Below are 21,750 nucleotides of genomic sequence, written 5' to 3'. Positions count from 1 at the left end.
ACCAAGTGACCAAGCTCGAGAAAATCTCCTTTAAAGGAGAGGTCAAGCTAACTACAAATTTAACAAATGCTGGTGTAGTGGCTAGAGAGACTGAGCTGCAAACCAGGAAGTCCTTGGTCCAACTCTCAGCCCAGCCCTAAACTTGCTAAGTGCACTTAGGCAGGCCACTGCCAGCCTCAGCTCCTCCCCATTTCTTCTGCACCCCAAATCTGTCATATGGGGGACAGTAATGAGCAGGGCTGTGGAACATGTGGCCCACCAGAGGTTGCTAGGCTCCAACTCCCATCAACCACAGCCAGCATGGCTCAATGGTCAGAGATGATGGGAGTCGAGCTCTAGCAATATCCTGTGGGCTGCAGGTTCCCCACTCTTCCACCTGCAGGGCTGCAAGTTAGCCACCCCTGTTGTAAGAGATGATAATAATAATAATAATTATTCCTTCCAGTAGCACCTTAAAGACCAACTAAGTCAGTTCTTGGTATGAGCTTTCGTGTGCATGCACACTTCTTCTTTCGTGCATGCACACGAAAGCTCATACCAAGAACTGACTTAGTTGGTCTTTAAGGTGCTACTGGAAGGAATTTTTTTTGTTTTGACTATGGCAGACCAACACGGCTACCTATCTGTGATTATTATTATTATTATTTATTATTTATACCCCGCCCATCTGGCTGGGCCTCCCCAGCCGCTCTGGGCGGCTTCCATAGAAACCAAAAATACAGTAAAATATCACACGTTAAAAACTTCCCTGAACAGGGCTGCCTTAAGATGTCTTCTGAATGTCAGGTAGTTGTTTATCTCTTTGACATCTGCTGGAAGGGCGTTCCACAGGGCGGGTGCCACTACCGAGAAGGCCCTCTGCCTGGTTCCCTGTAGCTTTGCTTCTCGCAATGAGGGAACCGCCAGAAGGCCCTCGGCGCTGGACCTCAGCGTCCGGGCAGAATGATGGGGGTGGAGACGCTCCTTCAGGTATACTGGACCGAGGCCGTTTAGGGCTTTAAAGGTCAGCACCAACACTTTGAATTGTGCTCAGAAACCTACTGGGAGCCAATGTAGGTCTTTCAAGACCGGTGTTATATGGTCTCGGCGGCCGCCCCCAGTCACCAGTCTAGCTGTCGCATTCTGGATTAGTTGTAGTTTCCGAGTCACCTTCAAAGGTAGCCCCACGTAGAGTGCATTGCAGTAGTCCAAGCGAGAAATAACCAGAGCATGCACCACTCTGGCGAGACGGTCTGCAGGCAGATAGGGTCTCAGCCTATGTACCAGATGGAGCTGGTAAACAGCTGCCCTGGACACAGATTTGACCTGTGCCTCCATGGACAGCTGTGAGTCCAAAATGACTCCCAGGCTGCGCACCTGGTCCTTCAGGGGCACAGTTACCCCATTCAGGACCAGGGAATCCTCCACACCTGCCCGCCTCCTGTCCCCCAAAAACAGTACTTCTGTCTTGTCAGGATTCAACCTCAATCTGTTAGCCGCCATCCATCCTCCTACCGCCTCCAGACACTCACAAAGGACCTTCACCGCCTTCACTGGTTCTGAATTAAAAGAGAGGTAGAGCTGGGTATCATCCGCATACTGATGAACACCCAGCCCAAACCTCCTGATGATCTCTCCCAGCGGCTACATGTAAATGTTGAAGATTGTGCAGATTCATGAACACGTGAAAGGGCTGCTATACAACTGCATTACAATTAAATCTTCCAAATAACCCAGAAGCGTGCCAGCCTTACCTGACGATGCTGCACTGCTCTCTTGAGACTTGGACAGAGGGGGGGCCTGAGGAGGGGGTGGGGGAGGTGGGGCAGTCACAGGAGGTGGGGGTGGAGGTGGGGGTGGAGGCGGTGGTGGCGGTGCACCCTCCTGAAGATCTGAAAGAGGAACAACGGAATAAAGATTAACAAAATGAAAGGGGAGTGCATCACTAGTCCTCCCCCCTAGACGGAGGGTGCTGAAGCTGTGGCCCCTTTAGCTGTTACTGAACTGCAGCTCCCATTGCTCCTGACTATTGGCCATGCTAGCTGGAGTCAATAGAAGGGAGTCACCAACATCTGGGGCACCACAAGTTTCCCAACCCTGTCCTGGATGCTCCTGAGTTTTCAATTCTGCAGGCCTTTAGGACAGCAATTAGTTGTACCCCCATGTTTCAAGAAGAAACACAATTATCACACATACGGGGGGGCGGAATGCAATAGTAATAACTCAAAGAAGGAAATGGTCTGGCCCCTCTGCAACCAAATCAGAAACCGTCACAACCCCAAACTAAGAAACAGGACCACCATACAAGTCAGCCCCAAAACACTATTGCCCAATGTTCACCAGAACCATTAAACTAAATCAAGGGTGTTCTGGGTCTAATTCTTTACATCAGGAGCAGAGATCAAGGGTCATAACTTCCGACTTAAAATGAGTTGGCAGTCTGCAAACCTGGCAGCCCTATTCATTCTCCTGCGTTCAGATGATGTAGTAAGAAAGCACACAGAGACAGTCCTTTCGGACACACCACTTGTGGGTAAAAAAACCTGACAGTTAAGAAGAGCTCTCTCTTCCCTTCCACCTACCCTCCAGCAACAAACAACAAATTACCGTATTTTTCGCTCTATAAGACACACCAGACCACAAGACGCACCTAGTTTTTGGAGGAGGAAAACAAGAAAAAAAATATTCTGAATCTCAGAAGCCAGAACAGCAAGAGGGATCGCTGCACAGTGAAAGCAACAATCCCTCTTGCTGTTCTGGCTTCTGGGATAGCAGCGCAACCTGCATTCGCTCCATAAGACGCACACACATTTCCCCTTACTTTTTAGGAGGGAAAAAGTGAGTCTTATAGAGCAAAAAATACGGTATGTAGAAAGTTAGCAGACCTTGCATAGGATTCTACTTAAGGCAAGAAGAGCCTGCTGGATCACCCAATGGCCATTCTCACAGTGGCCAGCTAGATGCCTGTGGGAAACCTGCAAACAGGACCCCAGCACTAGAGAACCAGCAGCTGGTATTCAGAAGCATTGCTGCCCGTGACTGTGGAGGCAGAGTATAGCCATCTTGGCTGGTTAATGGCAAAGAATGAGGAGGAATACCTTGCCGGAAGGGCTCTGCAGTCTCGGTGCTGAAGGTGGGGAGATCCAGTACAACGGGGCCAGGAGCAGAAGGCGCAATGCCAGGCCCAAGGTCAGCGCTGTACATGAGATCAGCGGCAATGCCAGGCAGGTCAGGCAGATAGGAAGGCACATCTATCTCGGGCACCTGCCCTAGATCGGGCACATAGAAGTAATTTTCAGCCACCTGGAATATACACAAAAAGCGGAGAACGCCCTCAGATTATTAGTTGTGGTTAACGGTGAGATATCCACACATACCCCAAGAAGGACATCCGGGAGGAACATGGGGAGAAACGCAAGCAGAGCCTTCCTCTTCTCAGATCCTGGAAAAATATGTCCTGGTATGATAAACTGGGACGCAGTTTAGTGGGACGCAGGTGGCGCTGTGGGTTAAAGCCTCAGCGCCTAGGGCTTGCCGATTGAAAGGTCGGCGGTTCGAATCCCTGCGGCGGGGTGAGCTCCCGCTGCTCGGTCCCAGCGCCTGCCAACCTAGCAGTTCGAAAGCACCTCCGGGTGCAAGTAGATAAATAGGGACCGCTTACCAGTGGGAAGGTAAACGGCGTTTCCGTGTGCGGCTCTGGCTCGCCAGATGCAGCTTGTCACTCTGGCCACGTGACCCGGAAGTGTCTCCGGACAGCGCTGGCCCCTGGCCTCTTGAGTGAGATGGGCGCACAACCCCAGAGTCTGTCAAGACTGGCCCGTACGGGCAGGGGTACCTTTACCTTTACCTTTATGATAAACTGGCACTTCTTTTTTTAAAAAATGTACATGCTACTGGCCCTCACCGGTTTCTTGGCAAGCTCATTGTGGCCCTTCTTTCTCTGAAATCAAATGTGAGGTAGTTAACGGCTAACAACAGGCCTCTCAGAAAGGGGTGGGGAGGCAACAGATCTCTTTCAGAGGATACCCTCATCACCAATAGCTGGAGCCTAGCCCTGGGAAGAAGGGAAATTTGGAATCTTTTCACCTGCACCAAAAAATACCACCTTCCTCTCTGTGAACCTCCCCAGACCCCGAGATATGTCCTCTGAGGTCCTTCTCTTCATGCCACATCTGAAGGAGGTGTGGAGATTCATGACAGAATGGGATGTCTCTCCAGCAGCCTCCTGCAACTTATGGCATGCTTTCCCCAGAAAGCTCTGCCTGGCACCAACCTGGTCATTTCAGCATCAGGCAAATGCATTTTTGCATTCCTGGGCAGCATCAGTGATAACAACAGTACTGTTAAATCTGTTTTTAATAATGTTTGTGTGATTTAATCACCGCAATATTATTCTAATTGCTTTGGGACATTCAGAGTGGGAAGCAACGCACGCATTTAAGAAACCTAAACCTTCCCTGGCTCCTCAACCTCACACCCCAGAATGTCTCACCTGCTGATCCAGCTGTCCTCTCTTGGTGATGGAGAGCGGGGCATCAAAGAGCTTCTCTTCTGTCTCTGTCGCCAGAGCCACATGGGTCTTGGTTACCGCTCCAGCCAGAGGATCAAGGAAAACATACTTCTTGTAACTGGCCACAAAGAAGGAAGGGGGGGGGGGGAATCACATTAGTCCATCTCAACCAGAGCATAGCAGACTCACACAGCCAGGAATGTGGGACCAGACTAAAATGAAAATGAGTTCCTGCTCCAATTATCAGGATTTCACCTTCTTGCAGACTCCACACAGAGCCAAGAAGTGCTGCGACAAGCCTGAACCTGCACAGATCACCCTCAAAACAACACAACAGCAGCAGTTCTACCTCCGATTTATTGTGGGATAACTAACAAAACTGATTTGAAAAATTTAAAAAAGAATTTCAAAAACAGTAACCTTGAAGGGTCAGACAACAGCAACTCCCAAGTCAGAGGAAGATTTGAAACATCTGTATCTTCACTTCCTTAAATTTTGTTCATGCTCTCTAGCCAGATCATCACTGTTCCCATTTTGCTGATGAAAAACCAAGGTTAAAAGATTCTGCCTTGCCCAAGGAAGCCGCAGCAGAGACAACCATCTAAAACCCTGCTCACATTTAATTCACTGGGCCACAAAACTGCATAAAATTGCACCAGCTAGGGCCCAAGGCAAGTATTCTTCCACAGGCATAGAGCAGGAACTGAGATGTGAGGGCACCATAAAGGGGAACTTGAAAGAGCAGGGACACATCTATCAACCTGTTGACATTTCTTCTGCTCAAACCTCCCCCTCCCCCTTCATTTCTTACTTTTTATACTGTTGTCCAGGGCAAATCCACTGCCCCAAGAACACACCTCTTTCAAGTGCACACGCAGCTGGTGCTTCAGAATGTTATAAACACAATTATTTATGAGAAGACAAAAAAAGAAAAAAAAGGGGGGGGAGGAACAAGTAGATGGTGGGTGGGAAAGAGGGAGGAGAAATCTCATAATAGGAAGAGGCTGGGGAGGAAACCAGGCTTCAAATGGGTGGGTTTCACAGGGAGAAACAGGACTAAGATGGATTCTCAGGCGTGGCTGCTTCAGAAATAAAACAAGTTCAGCAGGTGTGATGCAGTTCCGCCTTGCCCTAGCCTGTTTCCTTTAAGACAGCCACATTCTCCAGTCCTCCACTATGTCCATTAGAAAAGTCACAGCTCCTCCTGAGAAGCTGGCCGTCTACAAGGAAAGCTGGACCACTTGGGCAGGAATCAACACTGAAGCTGCCCAATCTCTTAATTTCCAGAAAGGTGTCGTCTGCACCTTCCTGGCTATGTGTAGCCTCTCTGACGGGCTACCCTGGAGTCACATGTCAATCAGGAGCCCATCCAGGCTAAGAGCCCTTACAAATAAAATCCTGCAACCAGCTGCAGGGGCTGCCAGCTTCAGAGATTACAGTGTGCTGTGTTTGTTTGCCTAGTTTAGAATGAATTAGTCTAGTTCAGTGTTTTATTACCCTTTGGATTGTGCACACTCTCTGTTTCTCCCCCTTCTCTCCACTTTTTAAAAATGCACCTCTTAAATAAACTGCTTAATTTGATTTCTGGGCTGTACTGGTTACTGGGCACACTCAGGTGTTGGTTGTCCCTCATGTTGCTTGGACTATTTCAACTAAAAAAGGTACGCTACTGGTTTAATGTGTGGGGGAGATCAGAAGGGGTGACAGGGCAAAGGGACCAGGCAGACTTTGAATTTGGCTGGCAGTCTCCTGACTCCCAAGAAGACCACTGTAAGGCCATGAGAATCCTTCATCCTTTGCCATAAGTGAGTCGTGGCAAGAAAAGAAAAAAGGAGGGGAGGTTCATCTGTTGATAGTGAGCTACCGTATTGGGTTGGGGCTGCAGGAGGGTGTCACCGTCCTTCACAGCAGGTATTTCAGTCCACTTGGGACTAGCAAAAAGCATCAAGTAGCAGGCAACACTTACAGGTTCTCTGTGGTATTGAAGAGCAGCAGAGAACTCAGAGAACTAATATTCCCAGGGAGGCTTCCGAGACCTTCTTCTGCATCGTCTTCCTGATGGACTTTTGCAGTGACACAAACTGGGAAGTACTTCAGTTTCTCCTGCAAAACAGAAGCAATGCAGCTGTCAACAACGTAGACGAGGCAGCGGGTTCTTTGCCCATTTCCCAGGAAATGAGGCGCCACCTGTCTCTTAAGTGCATTGCACTGCTTGCCACACTTTCTCTTGGGTTGAGAGGGGTGGGTGTGTCAAACAATATTGCTCCTTCCCTGTGCACTCTGGGGTTGCCTTTGAAAGAGACATTGCTCCAACTAAGGGAACCCCCTGTGCAGTCCCTGCCAAGGTTGGAGGGCAGGTTCTCCCCCCCCCCACTGCAACTCTATCCTCCAAATATAGCACTGTCCAAATACAGCACTGCATTCCCCCCTCCCACAAAAGCATAGGAATGATTACAGCCAAGTACTTAGATAGAAGAAAGGAAGGAGACGTTTCCTCTAACACTTCACAGGTAAAAAATCAAAACACACAAGCTGGCCTCCCTGGCCTCCTATCCGAGTTCACCATCTCACCTATTCCAAATGCTGCCTGCCATGTCTTTCTTTGACTCTGCAGTAGCCTCCCCTGCTCTCTTTCCAAAGCCAAATGGGTGATTTGGAGGTGGGGGGAGGTTAAAGATATAGGGGGTTTGGTTAGTTAAAGGCATGAGTAGTTCAGGGTCTTGTTACCAGCATGGAAGACTGTGACCTGAAAACTCTAAAGATGGCTTGCCCCTGCATAGATCTGTTAGGTAGCTCAGAACATTTGGGGAATTTTGCTCATGGCACTGCAGCCTTCAGAGTATCACAGGGTGGTGACCCTCAAAATATTCATTTTCCCACCATTGCCCCTGCACTGTGGAATGCTCTTCCCTTTGCTGTACGTTGAGCAGCACAAATCAGTTGCTTCAGATGTCTTGTAAAGACATACCTTTTTGCCCAGGCTCTGTGAGACCCATAAGACTGGACCCTGTTACTACTGAATTCCTGCTTCATCTGTTTTCATAATGCCATTGAACTTGTTTTTATGTTGTATTTCTGTTTTATGGTACTGCTTTATTGGAAATATAGCTATATCTCCTCAATAAAACTCTCTCTCTCTCTCTCTCTCTCTCTCTCTCTGTGTGTGTGTGTGTGTGTGTACACATATATATCTAGTACTGCAGCAATAAAACGGCTAGCACATTTGCAAAAAACTAAGCAGGGTTCCATATGGTTTCAAATAGGATTTGGTTGGACTAGAAGACCCTCGCGGTCTCTTCTAATTCTATGATGCTATGATATATGGTACACATACACACACTTTTGAGTAAGAGAGAGAGAGACTCTATAGATAAACAGAAATACACTGAGAAATGAACATCTTAACATGTTCCAAGGTAAAAGGAAAGGACGAACTGTTATTGGGGAAGGGGGTCAATAAACTTCAGAAATAAAACCTTCCCTCTGAGCATTAATATTCATGCATCAACATTTAATTTTTAAGCACCACAGAGTGCTGATGCCTTTGCTAGCAGCATTCCCTGTCCTCACTTAGTCCTGGAGCAGCGAGTGGTTGCAAAAGCCTCCCTTTGATAAATTTCAATTAGCACTGCATGCCTGCCACTCTGTCTGATGGGTCTCGCTTCGCATCTCTCATGACGGTGTAGCTTCACACTTGCCTCCCTGCTATAGCATAGGTGTGATGGGTTCAGCAGGTATTCAGACATCAAATGGAGAATTATACTCCACTGCGATGCCAGCTCTACAGAGGTCTTCCCAACTTGTACTTTCCGGATTTTTAAATTGGAGCCTTGCACATGGGAAGCGAAACAGACTAGATTGCCCACCCAGCCCAAAGCAGCAGTGGCTCACTAAAATTCTTGGCAGAGATCTTTCCCCGCCATCTGCTAGCTGATACTCTTAACTCAGTGGTGGGGAGTGTTGTTTTTGCTTTGTTTCATGAGAATACGTGAGAGTTGAATGGCCATCTTTGTGAGGACTGGCAACATGCTTCCAGATATGCCTGCTATGTGTTCTTCAGAGAAAAGCACACAGCATATTTTATCAGCCTCCCTTTGACAAATGCCACTGGCAGACTCCAGCTGACTAGCGAGGGCCAGAGGGGAGCAGCTGGGAGCAGCCCTGCCTTTGGGTGGGCTAATAAGCTCTCCGCACACTTCCCATGACTTCCGAGCCCAGTCTGAAATATTCATGTCACTTTTTACTGTGACAGACTCTGCTTCCATTAAACTGCAGGAAAGTTTAAGGCGCTGAATAATTCAAAGGCAGCTTTATTTTTGGGTTCTCTAGGAAGGAGGAAAGAAAGAGTACTCCCAGAAGCAGTTTATAGTTGATCTCTGGTCTGAAAAAAAGAAGAGAAGAGTTTCCCCATCTGTTCTAGAGCCCAGAACTGCATGTTAGCCACGTCCGAGGAAGGCAGCATCACATGCTGGCACTCCTCTTGAGGATAGAACGTTTCCCTGGCTAAAATAAGACCTGTAAAATGATTGGTGAGCTATATTGCTTGCCACTCTCGGGTACTTAACTGGCTGATTCTCCGCAGCCAACAAGGGAATCCCAGAGGGAATCCTAAGAGCCGGAGGAACTGCCAGTTGCATTATAAAACTTACTTGTTAAAAGGAAAAACACTCCAGGTTTGTGGGCACAGACTCTGGTTCGGGAACTCCAATGTTCTAGCGAGGGCACAACACTCTGAAATGGAGCTTCTTGTGAATAGGAAGCTCACGTTATGGAGAATACCTTAAGAACTATCCAAAGAACTTCCTAGGCATAAGAGTTTGAAAACCTCTGGACCAGAGCCGGGGAGAAGTAGACAATTACCAAGGGAACTGAGAGCTTCTTTCCTCTCTTCTTCCTTAGCCTGTCCGTGTGGGCCCCAAACAACTTAGAAAGCAGTTTGTCCCCCACCTCTGGGTGACACAATCAGTAGGAGACACAGACGCACGCATGCGCATGCACGCACACACACTTGCCACCCTGATTTGGTACCCTGATACAGCAACAGGGGTAGAGAACCCTCCTGTTCTCTGCCATATTTCTGATTCCCTAGGGTTCTCCTAATGCTATTCCTGCCGCCCCAATTAAGGCTTTCATCCACACATCCCAACTGTTCAAAATCCAAACCCGTCCCTGCGGATACAGGATACTGGCAAGCTGCCCGTCCACCTTACCTGCAGAGTTTTCTCATCTAATACTCTGTGCTTGCTCTGAATCTTGCGCCGTGGTCGTTTCTGTGCATCCAGGTCCTCAGCACCGGCAAAAATAGAGGAGTACTCTTGCAGCCGCTCGGGAGCAGGGTATTTGGAACTGGAGAACACCTGGGAGGACAAGCGCAAAGAGAGAAATAGAACCCGAACAGGAAAAAGGCATGTGCCTGGACACATTCAATATGGCGATGGAAAGTGAACACATATGGGATCAGTCTGTTAATGCAAAGCTAGGACTCATGAACAGCATTTGGGTGCCTTCAATTCCTAGCTTTTAATTCCTTACCAGTGCAATAAACCTACAAGTCATGCTGAGGCACTCTGAGATATGAAATATAATTGCAAAGAAATCACTCCCCCCTTTTGACTCATTTTAAAATGGCTTTTTACTGAGAATTAGAGTACAGTCTCCACTGAGGGGGAAAAGCTCCATTAATTAGTTCATCTTGCCACCTGTGAGTGTCTGGTGCCAAGGTCACAATACGCAGGACTTAACTGAGCAGCTGCATGGTCAACCAGAATGTAGATTTTGTACAAAAACGTACACCCTTCAGCGATAGAGGGGAGATGCCCCAAAACCCTGATTGGCTAAGCAAAATCCACCCTTCTCTATATGCAGAGTGCTTTGTATTAAAATGGTCTCTGGCTTTGGCTCAAAGAAGGGTGGTGAATTGCAACTTCTATGCAGGCCTGGGTGTAGCCTGCTGCCTCAGTGGGGCCCATAACTTTAATGGTTGGTATTAGGGCAAGAGAAGCTGGCTTTGTTATTTCCTCCTCTGCACTCGAATTCCTGAATGCATTTTTGCACCGTGAGCCTTTTCTTAGTTGTCTTTTATTGGAAGTGGATTTTATGCTTATACCCTCCTTAATAAAGTATTGCACTTAACCTGCTGTGGCTCTAAATCTGGTACCTGTGTGCTTGGCGTTATGCTGTTGAATAACTGTGGGCTCAGGGCTCAAAGGACAGTGATTGGTCTGTCTTTTGCCTCTGAGAATCCCAAGGATGTCCAGAAAGAGCCTGAGTTTCCCCTGGCTCAGGCTGGGGGACTAACAGGTGGCAGCAGGTACTTCCTGGCAGGGTTGGTTTTTACCCTGGTCATTCAGCCTCCCTCTTCCAAGGAACTCCTGAGCAGGTGGGATTGTCTAAGGGCACCCTCCCAGGAGAACCCTTTACAACAATGCACTTAGTGGACTCAAAATCATAGGCATAAATAATATGAGAATGGAGCACTTGCCATGTCACTAGCGAGACCCCTTGTGGGTCAATGTGATTCCAGACGGGGGAAATCAGTTTAAGCCCTGTCTCAGCTACACAGTTCCCCAGTGACTGTGGGCGAACCCTCATCTCTGACTTCTAACGCTCAAACTCAGCCATTTGCTAATGAAAGAAAGATAGAAATACTGCAAGGCACTTTATGCACTGGGGGAGGGGGAGAAATGCAGCTGAAATAATAAAAGAGAAGAGGACTTTGGAATATAGGAAAGCAGGGGCATCTATTGAGGAACATCCTTTGGACTCAGTAATGCTCTAGGATTTAATAGGAGAAACTGAATTGGGGAGATTAAAGGCAATAGAATTCCACCCCCACTCCTCCAAAAAGAGAAGAGAGGCTTGCTGCAGATGAGCTTAGAGCTGTGCAGTGCTTCAGCATAAGAGCTCTGAAAAATTCCAAACACCTCAAATTTGTGGTTGTAATGCCCTGCATTTTTCTGCCAGTGAAAACTTCCTCTTCCTCCGACCCAAATCAAAGGATAACTAAAGTCCGTAAAGGGGACACTGGTGTTACATGTAGGGCCCCAACTCCCAGAAACCTCAGCTGGCAAGGGTCAGGGAAGATGAGAGCTGAGGTCCACCAATATTTGGAGGGCATCACATTGGCTTTCCTTGCACGTGGAATGTATTTGGACCATCAGGTCAGGGAAAACATTTCTTCCAGTACAGACTCCAAATGCAGGGGGTGAAATCTGGACTGGGCAACTGCAAGAATCCGCTGGACCCTTTAGTCAAACCAGTGTGAGGGATTTCAGAAGAGTAGCCACAGCAAGCATGCGGTACCTTGATAGCTTTCTTGCTGCCCTTTATCTTCTCAATTTTGGCTTGAGCAAGAGTGACTCTCTCATCAATAGCCCGCAGCTGTGTCCGGCTAGCCTCCACTTGCTGGGAAATCCTAAGAAAGAATCCAATGTTCAGAAGAAATACTCAACTGTTAAGCCAACAAACCACTTAACTGCTCAGCCACCTACACTTTTCAGCCTTTTCCTGTGGCCTCCTGAAACCAGCTTCTGTGTTGCTATTTCTGCATTTGTCTGCAACAGGGGCGGGGAACATTCTACAGACCGAGGGCCACATTCCTTTCTGGGCAGTCTTCAGAGGGCCACATGTCAGTGGTGGGTGAGGTCAGAGAAAAAACTGGGCAGACCAACTAATGCAAATTTTACCTTTATACACACATTCACACACTCCTCTCTAACCTACGTCTGGAAAAACAAGAGGCATTATCAGAGTTCAAGCACACATTCTGGCTGAGCAAAGGCTGGGCTAGTGAAGGATGTGGCCTGCAGAGAGTTCCAAGGGCCACAAAGAGAGGAGGGCCGTATTGGAGCCCTGGGCCTGAGGTTCCTCATTCCTGCGCTACTGTCAGTTTGCGTCTGCCAAACATTTTAGCTTTCTTGGATCTCAATGTGGTTGTTTACACTGTCCTCTATAAACCACCTCCAAGATTTGGCAGTGCTGAGTGACCAGGCAAACACTGTGCTTGTGTTAGATGACAGAAGGATTGAGCAAGCGACAGGGTTGAGGGTCTGACAGTGCTTGGTTTTCCCTCCCCGCATTAGGAAACCTACCCCTCCCACCCAAATTTAATCCTTCCGAGCTTTTCACCAGTGCCAGCAAAATCTCCGCCCGAGGCACATACAAGTGCTCAAACTGCATATGAGATCCCCAAGTCAATAATCCAATTGTTGCTGACTAAGGGAGGTGTACAAAGTGATTGTTACTGCAGCCTTGCTAGGGCAGCAAATTCACAACACATCTGTAGAGAACCTGAAAATAAAACCAAGGAACTGTGGGATACACACTGTTACTTCTCCACTGCATCCTAGAGTAGACTCTATACTTACAGGTGTGACTATGAGCAAGAACACTTTGATTTTTCTTTATTTCAACCATAGTTTGGAACTTTCCCTGCTATTTACTGTCACTGAGTATTTGTAATATTTCATAAAATATTGAAACAAGAAGAAGAACACTTTGATTTCGAAAGCTGCCTCACAGTGAACAATGGGACCTCCAATAACTTCCACATGAAAACGAAAAAACTGCACAGCTGAGCTTGCCAGCATCATTTTACCTTTTCATTTTCGAATGAATATGTGCCTTATTCCAAATCAGACTAGCAGCCCGCCCACCCAAGTTCTATCTACTCTGAATGGAATAGGCTCTCTGTGGCCTTTGGGTCTGATATCTTAAGATCCCTAAACTCAAAACCCAAAGGACTAAACCTGGGATCTGAAATATGCAAAGCACATGCCTTTAAGCCTTTCACATTTTAACTCCTGGGGTAGCTCAATTGGTAGAGCAATGAGACTCATAATCTCAGGGTTGCAGGTTCAAGCCCTGTGCTGGGCAATAGATTCCTGAATTGCAGGATTTCTTCATTGCAGGGGGTTGGACTAAATGACCCCCAGGATTCCTTCCAACTCTACAACTCTGTGATTCTATTATTCTTCCTTTCTGTCCTCTTCCCACATGACACTGATATTGTTGCAAGGGTTCTCAATCCACAAGGGAGGCAAGTCAACACTCAGAGCACCAGGGCAATGAGTTGTGACTAACTGAAGCTCCATGGGGTTCAAACAGGAATTAAGGATGAAGACAGAGAACATTTGAACAATTGAGAAGTCACCACATCAAGCATGTGACTACTTGGTAAGCTGGTCACTGGTATTGCCTTCCTCTTCCTGCTCCTTAAATTTCTGATCAGATACAGAAGCTTGCCAAGGTTTCCTTCCCATGTTGCAAGCCAATGCAGATGAAGAGGACTTACTTCCCAAGTGGTTACAGGGAATCACAACCACAGTGTAAAAGGCAAAGGTAAAGGTACCCCTGCCCGTACGGGCCAGTCTTGACAGACTCTGGGGTTGTGCGCCCATCTCACTTAAGAGGCCAGGGGCCAGCGCTGTCCGGAGACACTTCCGGGTCACGTGGCCAGCGTGACATCGCTGCTCTGGCGAGCCAGAGCCGCACACGGAAACGCCGTTTACCTTCCCGCTGGTAAGCGGTCCCTATTTATCTACTTGCACCCGGAGGTGCTTTTGAACTGCTAGGTTGGCAGGCGCTGGGACCAAGCAGCGGGAGCGCACCCTGCCGCAGGGATTCGAACTGCCGACCTTTCGATCGGCAAGTCCTAGGCGCTGAGGCTTTAACCCACAGCGCCACCTGCGTCCCTAACCACAGTGTAACAGGATGGCAAAAATTACTTGGCAAACAGTCATCTGCATGCACCCCAATTGTAGTTGGGCTGTGATCCGCAATGCATTTTATATTCACCTTATACTATATTTAGGGCTTCCTTGACTTAACCAGCTGGAATGCCGTGTTATGTCTCCTCTCTAAGTACAGCCTGAAGTTCTGCTATGAAAAATCAAGGATTCCTTTCAGGTGAGTCTTAAGGACACGTTTAGAAACAGAGAGCGGCAGAGGTCCTTTCTTAAGAGGTAGATAAAGGTGTGAGTCCAACCTACAGTTCAAACAAACCAACATCTGCCCCTTTTCTCTGAATTGCAAAAGCACTAGAATATAAATCTGTTCAAGACAGAAGGACAGAGATAGCGTGGTGATGGGGGGAGCACCGATAAGGGTCTCAGATGGCCATGTCTCTGTAGCAGAATGGTAAACAGCAGGCAGCAGCAAACCAGGGGAAACCCACAAACAGGACCCGAGCACAAGAGCACATTTCCCTCCTGTGGTTTCCAGCAATGGGTATTCAGAAGCATTACTGCCTCCAATTGTGAAGCCATTGCTCTGCAAGGAATCTGTCCAGATCTTTGGCCCAGGTAGCCCACTGGGTGGGGAAGGAAGGAAGGAAGGAAGGAAGGAAGGAAGGAGGGCTCCCCACCCCCCATGCTCGGCTCTGGTCCCCTTTCAATTTAACCCTGAGGGAATGCAACCTTTAACAAGAAAAGATTCCTTGTCCCTGGTTTGATTACTAGAGTATCAACCTAAGACTGGGGAGACCTGGGTCCAAATCCCTACTCAGCCATGAAGCTCACTGGGTGAGTCACCATCTCACAGTCAAATGCAGGGATAGGGAATGTGAGGTGATCTAGATGTTGTTGGACTACAGCTCCCATCATCCCTGGCCGCTGGCTATGTTAGCTGAGGCTGACGGGAGCTGGGAGTCCCAACAGGTTCCCCAGTCCCGGCCTAAGAGTTGCTATGAAGGCAAAATATGGAACAGGAAGACAAAAGTGCATGCCACCCTGAGCTCCTTATACAATCCTAAAGTTGGAAGGGAGCTTGAGGATCATCTAGTCCAACTCCCTACAATGCAGGGATATGCAGCTGTTCCATATGGGGATCAAACCAGCAACCTTGGCGTTAAGACTTTGAAAAATTATCCATGTTCAGCTTCCATGGACCGCTGAATACCAGCAGGTAAATAGCAGGGCATGCCCTTGTTGCTGTCATGCCCTTGTTAGCTGGTCCTTCAGAATCACCCAGTTAGCCACTGTTAAAATCAGGATGCTAAGGCTAGATCAGGGTAGTCAAGATGGTGGCCTACGGTTGATATGGACTACATCTCTCAGGATGTATCCATTGACCATCCTGTCTGGAGCTGATAGAAGTTAGTTTACAACATCTGCAGGGCAAAACATTGGCTACCCTTGGACTTAAATGGACGCTGGATTTGTCTGTTTGGCCTCTTCATAAGCTCCCTATTCTAACCTGTATACAGATGACCAGTGCATTTCCAGAATCTCCATGCTTTGCGGCAACTTTGTCAATCCATACTCTTAATGCATAGTGAGAGCATAACTTTGTTCATCAGTGATCTTCACAACTATGCAGTGCCTTTTGTCTGATGGGATAAGGCACCAATGCTCTGGTAGCAGCTGTTGCCCCTGGATTTGATGCATGCAGTGATGGAAGAGGGGCCTGAATAAGATAGAGAGGCCATGTTAGGAGTTAAAGAGAGTGAACATCAGTGCGGTTTATAAGGTCTTGGATTCACAGGGCAATACAGGGCTAGGGATGGCTCAGAAATGAAGGTCAGTGTTCGCAATTAATATGTGCCAAACTGCTCGATAAACAAGAGACCAGCCGGCACTAACTGCCTGAGGCAGATAAGTCATCGAAGGGTCATTTGTAATCAGTAGCTGGGTCCTAGGCAGGCACAAATCGACTAACAATAACTCACTCCAATAAAGAGAGGGCCCCCGAAAGAATGGGAGGAGGTTAGGCAATTACAGCTAAGCACCAGAAACGTCAAGGAAAGCTGCGAAGTAGACCTTCCCAGAATACCAAGCAACTCCAATTTCATGTCTCAAGTAGAAAAGTAAATGATCAGTCAAGGAGAAAGAACATTACAGAACGAAATGAGAAATGAACAGCACAAGAGGATAAAACAGCTCAAGTATTAAATGACTGTCCCCCTAAGACCTACTGCATATGTATAGGATAGAGCAGTAAGAGAGAGGGGGGGGGGAGGCAGGCAAAGGGAAAGGTGGTCTGTACAGCTGCCAGCCTTGGGCGCTGAAACCGAACAGTCGCCAGCAGGAATGCCCTGTGGTTTTGCAGGTTGGCAGATGCCAATCATAGGAGCTCCTGAAGCCCATCTTTCATACATGCAAAATGGCAGATTAAGGGTGAGCACAAAGCTGAATTCCAGACAGAAACTATTGTGTACACACAAACCCCCCGACCTCACAGGTTTGGGGGGCAACAGTAAAAAGGGGGAATTGAAGTATAGAATCAGCACTGCGGTGGGCAGAGAGGGCAGAGAGGCGCACGCGTATGAGTTCAAGAGTGTGGGGCAGCCACAGCACTACTGGGGTGCAGGGCCAAGAATGAATTTTCATTTCGTTTCATTTCACTTTTAATTTGTATGCCGCCCTTCAATATTGCTATGCACATGGCGACTTACGGCATCAAAATATACCACAAAGAACACACAGCTTATAATAATCTGATCCAATACAAAAGGTAATAATAAAACCTAACTTTAAAATGAAAAGACTTATATCAAATAAAGTAATATTTAATAATCTATTGGAATATAATAGTACGCTATAAAATTAACTCTCAAAACATCAGCAAATGGTAATTCGAAATTTACTCTTAATAATTACAATACTTACTAAACTATGAATAATAAAAATAACTGCAAGTCCCAATGCATAAAATGCCACAATATATACAAAACCACATGGAGGATGGAGCAAGCTTGCTTTCTCCTGCTCCAGAGGGTAGGACTCTGGAAAGGAGATTCTGACTAAACAACAGGAAGAACTTTCTGGTGGTAAAATCTGTTTGACAGTGGAATGGACTTCTTCAGAAGTTGCAGGACTCTCCTTCATTGGAAGTTTTTAAGCAGAGGTTGGATGGCCATCTGCCATGGATGCTTCAGCTGTGATTCCTGCAGTGCAGGGGGTCAGACTAGACGACCTTTGGGTGTCCCTTCCCAACTCTAAAATTCTACGATTCTCTCCTTCAAGCATGGTACCAGCTTAGACAACTGCTGTTCCTGTGTGGAGGGGCAGAGGGAGGCCGGCAATGGCTTTTCAGAGTCAGGAGAGAGTTGGAGACATCGGTGCCCTTGGAGAGTGCTGCACATTCAATAAAACCCCCGCACCAAACTTCTTCTATACAGTCAATTATTTGCTCGTGAAAGCACAGAGGGAAACAGCAGACACTTCCAATTTATGGGTGATCAGGGATGCATTTAAAGACCATTATAAATGCCAATTTCCCCTCAAAAGTTTGAAAGGCAACAAATTATTGTGTGTGTGTGTTTTCCCCACAGAAAAGCCAAATAAGTTCAAGTGTTCGGTCACAAGGGGGGGAAAACATCCCAGCCCTACTTGTTTGCCTCTTTCCCCCCTTTCACATTCAAAGCAGCTTCTCCACGTCTTATTTCATGTCTGAGTAAGTGCAATCAAAAACTTGACGGGTAGAATTCCCATGAGGGAAAAAGGTAATCAAGATTTCTTCTTCCACCCCCATTAAGCTATTGGCGATTATCCTAATTAATGTTTATCACACTTTGATTACTCCTTGAGCCTGATTTGCAGGTGCTGAAATGCTAGCAGACAGTCCCACTTAGGGAGGTGCTAAACTGCCTTGTGGGGAATTGTAAAGATCAGAGCTGTCAGGCTGCACACAGGCAGACATAAAGACATCTCACCCATACACTTACCAGTACATGGAGAAAGGGTGTGTGTTTTTCTGCAGCAGATTCAACAGGGCATGTTTCCACCCTATCTATTTGCTTTGATTTCTGAACTTTACATTTCAATAGAGTTGCCCCTCAGAGTTAAAAAGGTATCAGTTCTCAGACCTCCAATTTTAAAAATATCTTCTTCATGTTGCTGCAGTAGGGAAGGGCTACATCATCTTCTTGTTGCTGGCATCCGTCTGTCTTGAGCGACAATGGAGTGCGCCTTCGGAGGTGAAATCAAACTGCTCCTTAGCAGCATCAAAGTGACCTCCTGGGGTGGAAGCCTGGGCAGTGTGCCTGGAGGTCCAGGGCTGCCCATGTGACAAGACCCCCCTCTCGGCCTCACTGATGTGGTCCAAAGGAAAGTAGAGCAATACATTTGGCACCAGCTTGGCTGCAGCAGTTGCCAGGAGGTGGCGTACAAGACGCCATCCAACCATCTTAGGGACTCCATTCCAGATTTGTGCAGGGTGATCGTGGGATCACTCGCGTTGTTTATAACAATGCCTCTGCCCCCCTTGGTCTTTCCCTGTGTTGTGTTTAGTATTCGTTCCTTTGTTGTATGCTGTAGCACCGTGTTCGTTTGTTATTGGATGTTGTTGGTGAGCAATTTATTTTAATTCTTCACACTTACTGTTTTAAAAAAGGGCAAGAACTTTGGGAAGCCCGCCCCCCAAAAGGTCACCAACTTTTTCCTCCTCCCCTAAAAAAAGCTGAACAACCTTGACCTGCCCCCCTAAAAAAACCTCAACAACTCTGAACTCCAGATCACTGCCAGTTTTTTCCCCTTGGAGTAGATTGCAATCTCTTGGGAGTTGGACGTCCCTGTCCTAGGCCACACTGAATAAGTCCACTATGCAGCTCCTTCCTCCAAAAGCACTGCCCTAGTTTCTGGGAGGGGTGATGCCCATCGAAGGAGTAGGGTAGCGAGAACAATGGACACGGTTCCCTCTGTGCAGTTCAGGGCTCTTTTATGACATCGCCTTAAGAGCACAGGATGGAGCTGAACAAGGGTTAATGGAAGATTTTGGGTACTAACATATAAGGGCCCTATTCAGATCAGGATTGGGTTACCTGAGAGACCACCTGTGTTCTGCAGGAGAGTTTCTCATTAAAGACCCCAAAATATCAGTAGCTCACTGCACAGTAACTGAGAGCAAGGCTTTCAGTGTGGCTAGAGAATCCACTGTGTGTACTTTCCAGAAACTATTAAATACATTTTGTTTTGACACATTTTTCCAGCTAGATTAAAAGGTGCTTATTTTGCCTTAGGTGTTTGTTTTTGTTTCTAAGCCTATTTTTAATTGTGGTTTGTTTGTTTTTTGGTATTGTAACTGTTTAAAGGGTACGTTTGTCAACTGCCTTGAGATGGATATAAAGGTAAAGGTAAAGGGACCCCTGACCATTAGGTCCAGTCATGACCGACTCTGGGGTTGCTCATCTCACTTTATTGGCCGAGGGAGCCAGCGTACAGCTTCTGGGTCATGTGGCAAGCATGACTAAGCCGCTTCTGGCGAACCAGAGCAGCGCACGGAAACGCCGTTTACCTTACCGCCGGAGCGTTACCTATTTATCTACTTGCACTTTGACGTGCTTTCAAACTGCTAGGTTGGCAGGAGCTGGGACAGAGCAAAGTGAGCTCACCCCGTCGCGGGGATTCGAACCGCCAAGCTTCTGATCAGCAAGCCCTAGGCTCTGTGGTTTAACCCACAGCGCCACCCACGTCCCTTCTGAGATGGATATAAAAGACAATTAATAATATTAATAATAATACCCGAGAAAGCAGCAGAAAAATGGAAGCCTTTTTCGCAGCAACAAAACACCTTTGAGAGAACAAGTTTCTACAGAGCACTAGTTTAAATGGGTCTGGGAGAGAAAATCTACGGTGATTCTTGGTATGTTTACCAATTCTGCTCATAACCTTGACGGGCAACTTCTCTATTGATGCAGAAACAGTGATGGAACAAAGCAAGATCTCATCTGACTGTTTTGAAGAATTAAACGTTGTAAAATTGACTTGGAAATATCGAACAGACAGTTACATAAGTACACAAAATCTATCATTCTGGAAAAAACAGTTTATATACATTTTGCAAGTTGCAGTTGCAGGCATCTATTGTTAACTCAGCTCTTCACTTGCATTATTATTTTAAAAAGCCCCATTGCATGCTCACCCATTTTTTGTTATCACAATGACACTTAAAAACAGGCAAGGGTTTAAGTTACTGGATGTTTTTAGTATAAAAGCAAGTCAACTTGGCCATCTGTCATGGGTAAAAGCTGTCTTTAAACAAGGCTCCTCACACATTATGTTGTTTATATGTACACTGAAAAAGTAACAGATGATAAGCCTACATGCTGGCACACTTGTCAGGAAGTTGGGATAGCCAGCAGCTCCACTATTGCTGCGTAATGTGTGCTACAGCCCCCTTGCCCCTGGTTCTCAGAGAGAACCGGTCCTCTGCCTGGACTGGACCACTTCAAGTAGCAAAGTGGGGGCTCACGTGACTGAATGCTCCCCCATACAAAAGGGGGCAGGGAAACCCATTCAGACAGCCAGTGTGTCCAATAGAAGAAGACTTCTACCCTAACCTCCCCTCCTGCAACCAAACGGAATTTTCAGTGTGTACAGAACTATTTGTGTGTGTGGAGGCCTATTTTATTATTTCTTAAATTATTTGCATACTGCCCTCTTGCAAAACATCAGAAAGGTGTACAGCAACATTTAAAAACTCTTAATAGTAATAGAGGTGGAGGCCATTTTTGGCACATCCAATTGATGCAATGGACCCAGAAGGTGGCAGAATGGGGGTAAAATTGAAGCGGGGCAAAAAACCACTTATATGCGCCCTGTTGACACATTGGGGGGGGGGACGGGAACAGAACTCTTGCGTGATATGGTTATTGGCTGTACAGAACAATCATTAAAATAACTGGATGCTGAAGAAGATGTTAAACAATTGCATAGGCCTGTTGACATTAATAAAAAGTCTTCAAGAGACACCTGGAAGTCAAAAGTAGAGATGGCTGCCCAATCCCACAGCTTGGGACTGGCGACACCAAGGGATCACCCACACTTTCACTTGACCCGTATTTCAATTGTATTATGTAACGATTAATTCCCCCGGGTCCAAGAGCTTTTCTTATTGTTCCATGGCTGTGCCTTGTGAAAATTCAATCGCACCCGCTGAATTGGATCTTAACAGATGCACAGAAAATTCAAAGAGAGTTTTTGCTTAGCCGAGCTTTAATTCAGTGGGCAAGGTCAGAGTTCAACAACCAGCAGTGCCTGGAGACAACAAGTCAGGTCATGAATCCACAGAAGTGACCAGAGGAGGAATGACCACTGGGAGGAGTGTAGAAAGAAGAAACACTACGGTACATTTGCATCAGCACGGACGCCTTCTTCTGCCCCAGCTGCAACAAAACAAGTCTCTTCCGTATTGGTCTCTACAGCCACAGCAGGAATTGTAACTCTCCAACAGCTTGACTTGACCCCCAACGGAACACTCTTCTATTATCTCTTGAGACAGACAGATGCCAACGTATGTTTCTTGTACAGATCTATAGTACTGAG

At 46.9% G+C, this 21,750-nt stretch overlaps 1 protein-coding gene across 4 annotated transcripts in view; it reads right to left on the bottom strand.

Moving 5' to 3' along the window:
* Window positions 1-21,750, bottom strand: part of WASHC1 (WASH complex subunit 1) — a 67,093-nt gene that overhangs the window by 13,327 nt on the left and 32,016 nt on the right. For all 4 annotated transcript variants that reach the window (XM_083700650.1, XM_083700648.1, XM_083700649.1 and 1 more), the window contains exons 3-8: window positions 11,792-11,903; window positions 9,700-9,846; window positions 6,456-6,592; window positions 4,472-4,607; window positions 3,078-3,282; window positions 1,734-1,871 (exon numbers count right to left, since the gene is read on the bottom strand). In XM_083700650.1, coding sequence (XP_083556776.1) covers window positions 1,734-1,871; window positions 3,078-3,282; window positions 4,472-4,607; window positions 6,456-6,592; window positions 9,700-9,846; window positions 11,792-11,903 — 875 coding nt within the window. The remainder of the gene's footprint in view (window positions 1-1,733; window positions 1,872-3,077; window positions 3,283-4,471; window positions 4,608-6,455; window positions 6,593-9,699; window positions 9,847-11,791; window positions 11,904-21,750) is intronic.

The sequence above is a fragment of the Podarcis gaigeae genome (genome assembly GCF_964106915.1).
Source record: "Podarcis gaigeae genome assembly, chromosome: 10".
Taxonomy (NCBI): Eukaryota; Metazoa; Chordata; class Lepidosauria; order Squamata; family Lacertidae; genus Podarcis; species Podarcis gaigeae.
The sequence above is the reverse complement of the archived record's forward strand: the minus strand, read 5'-3'. Positions and strand labels throughout refer to the sequence as shown.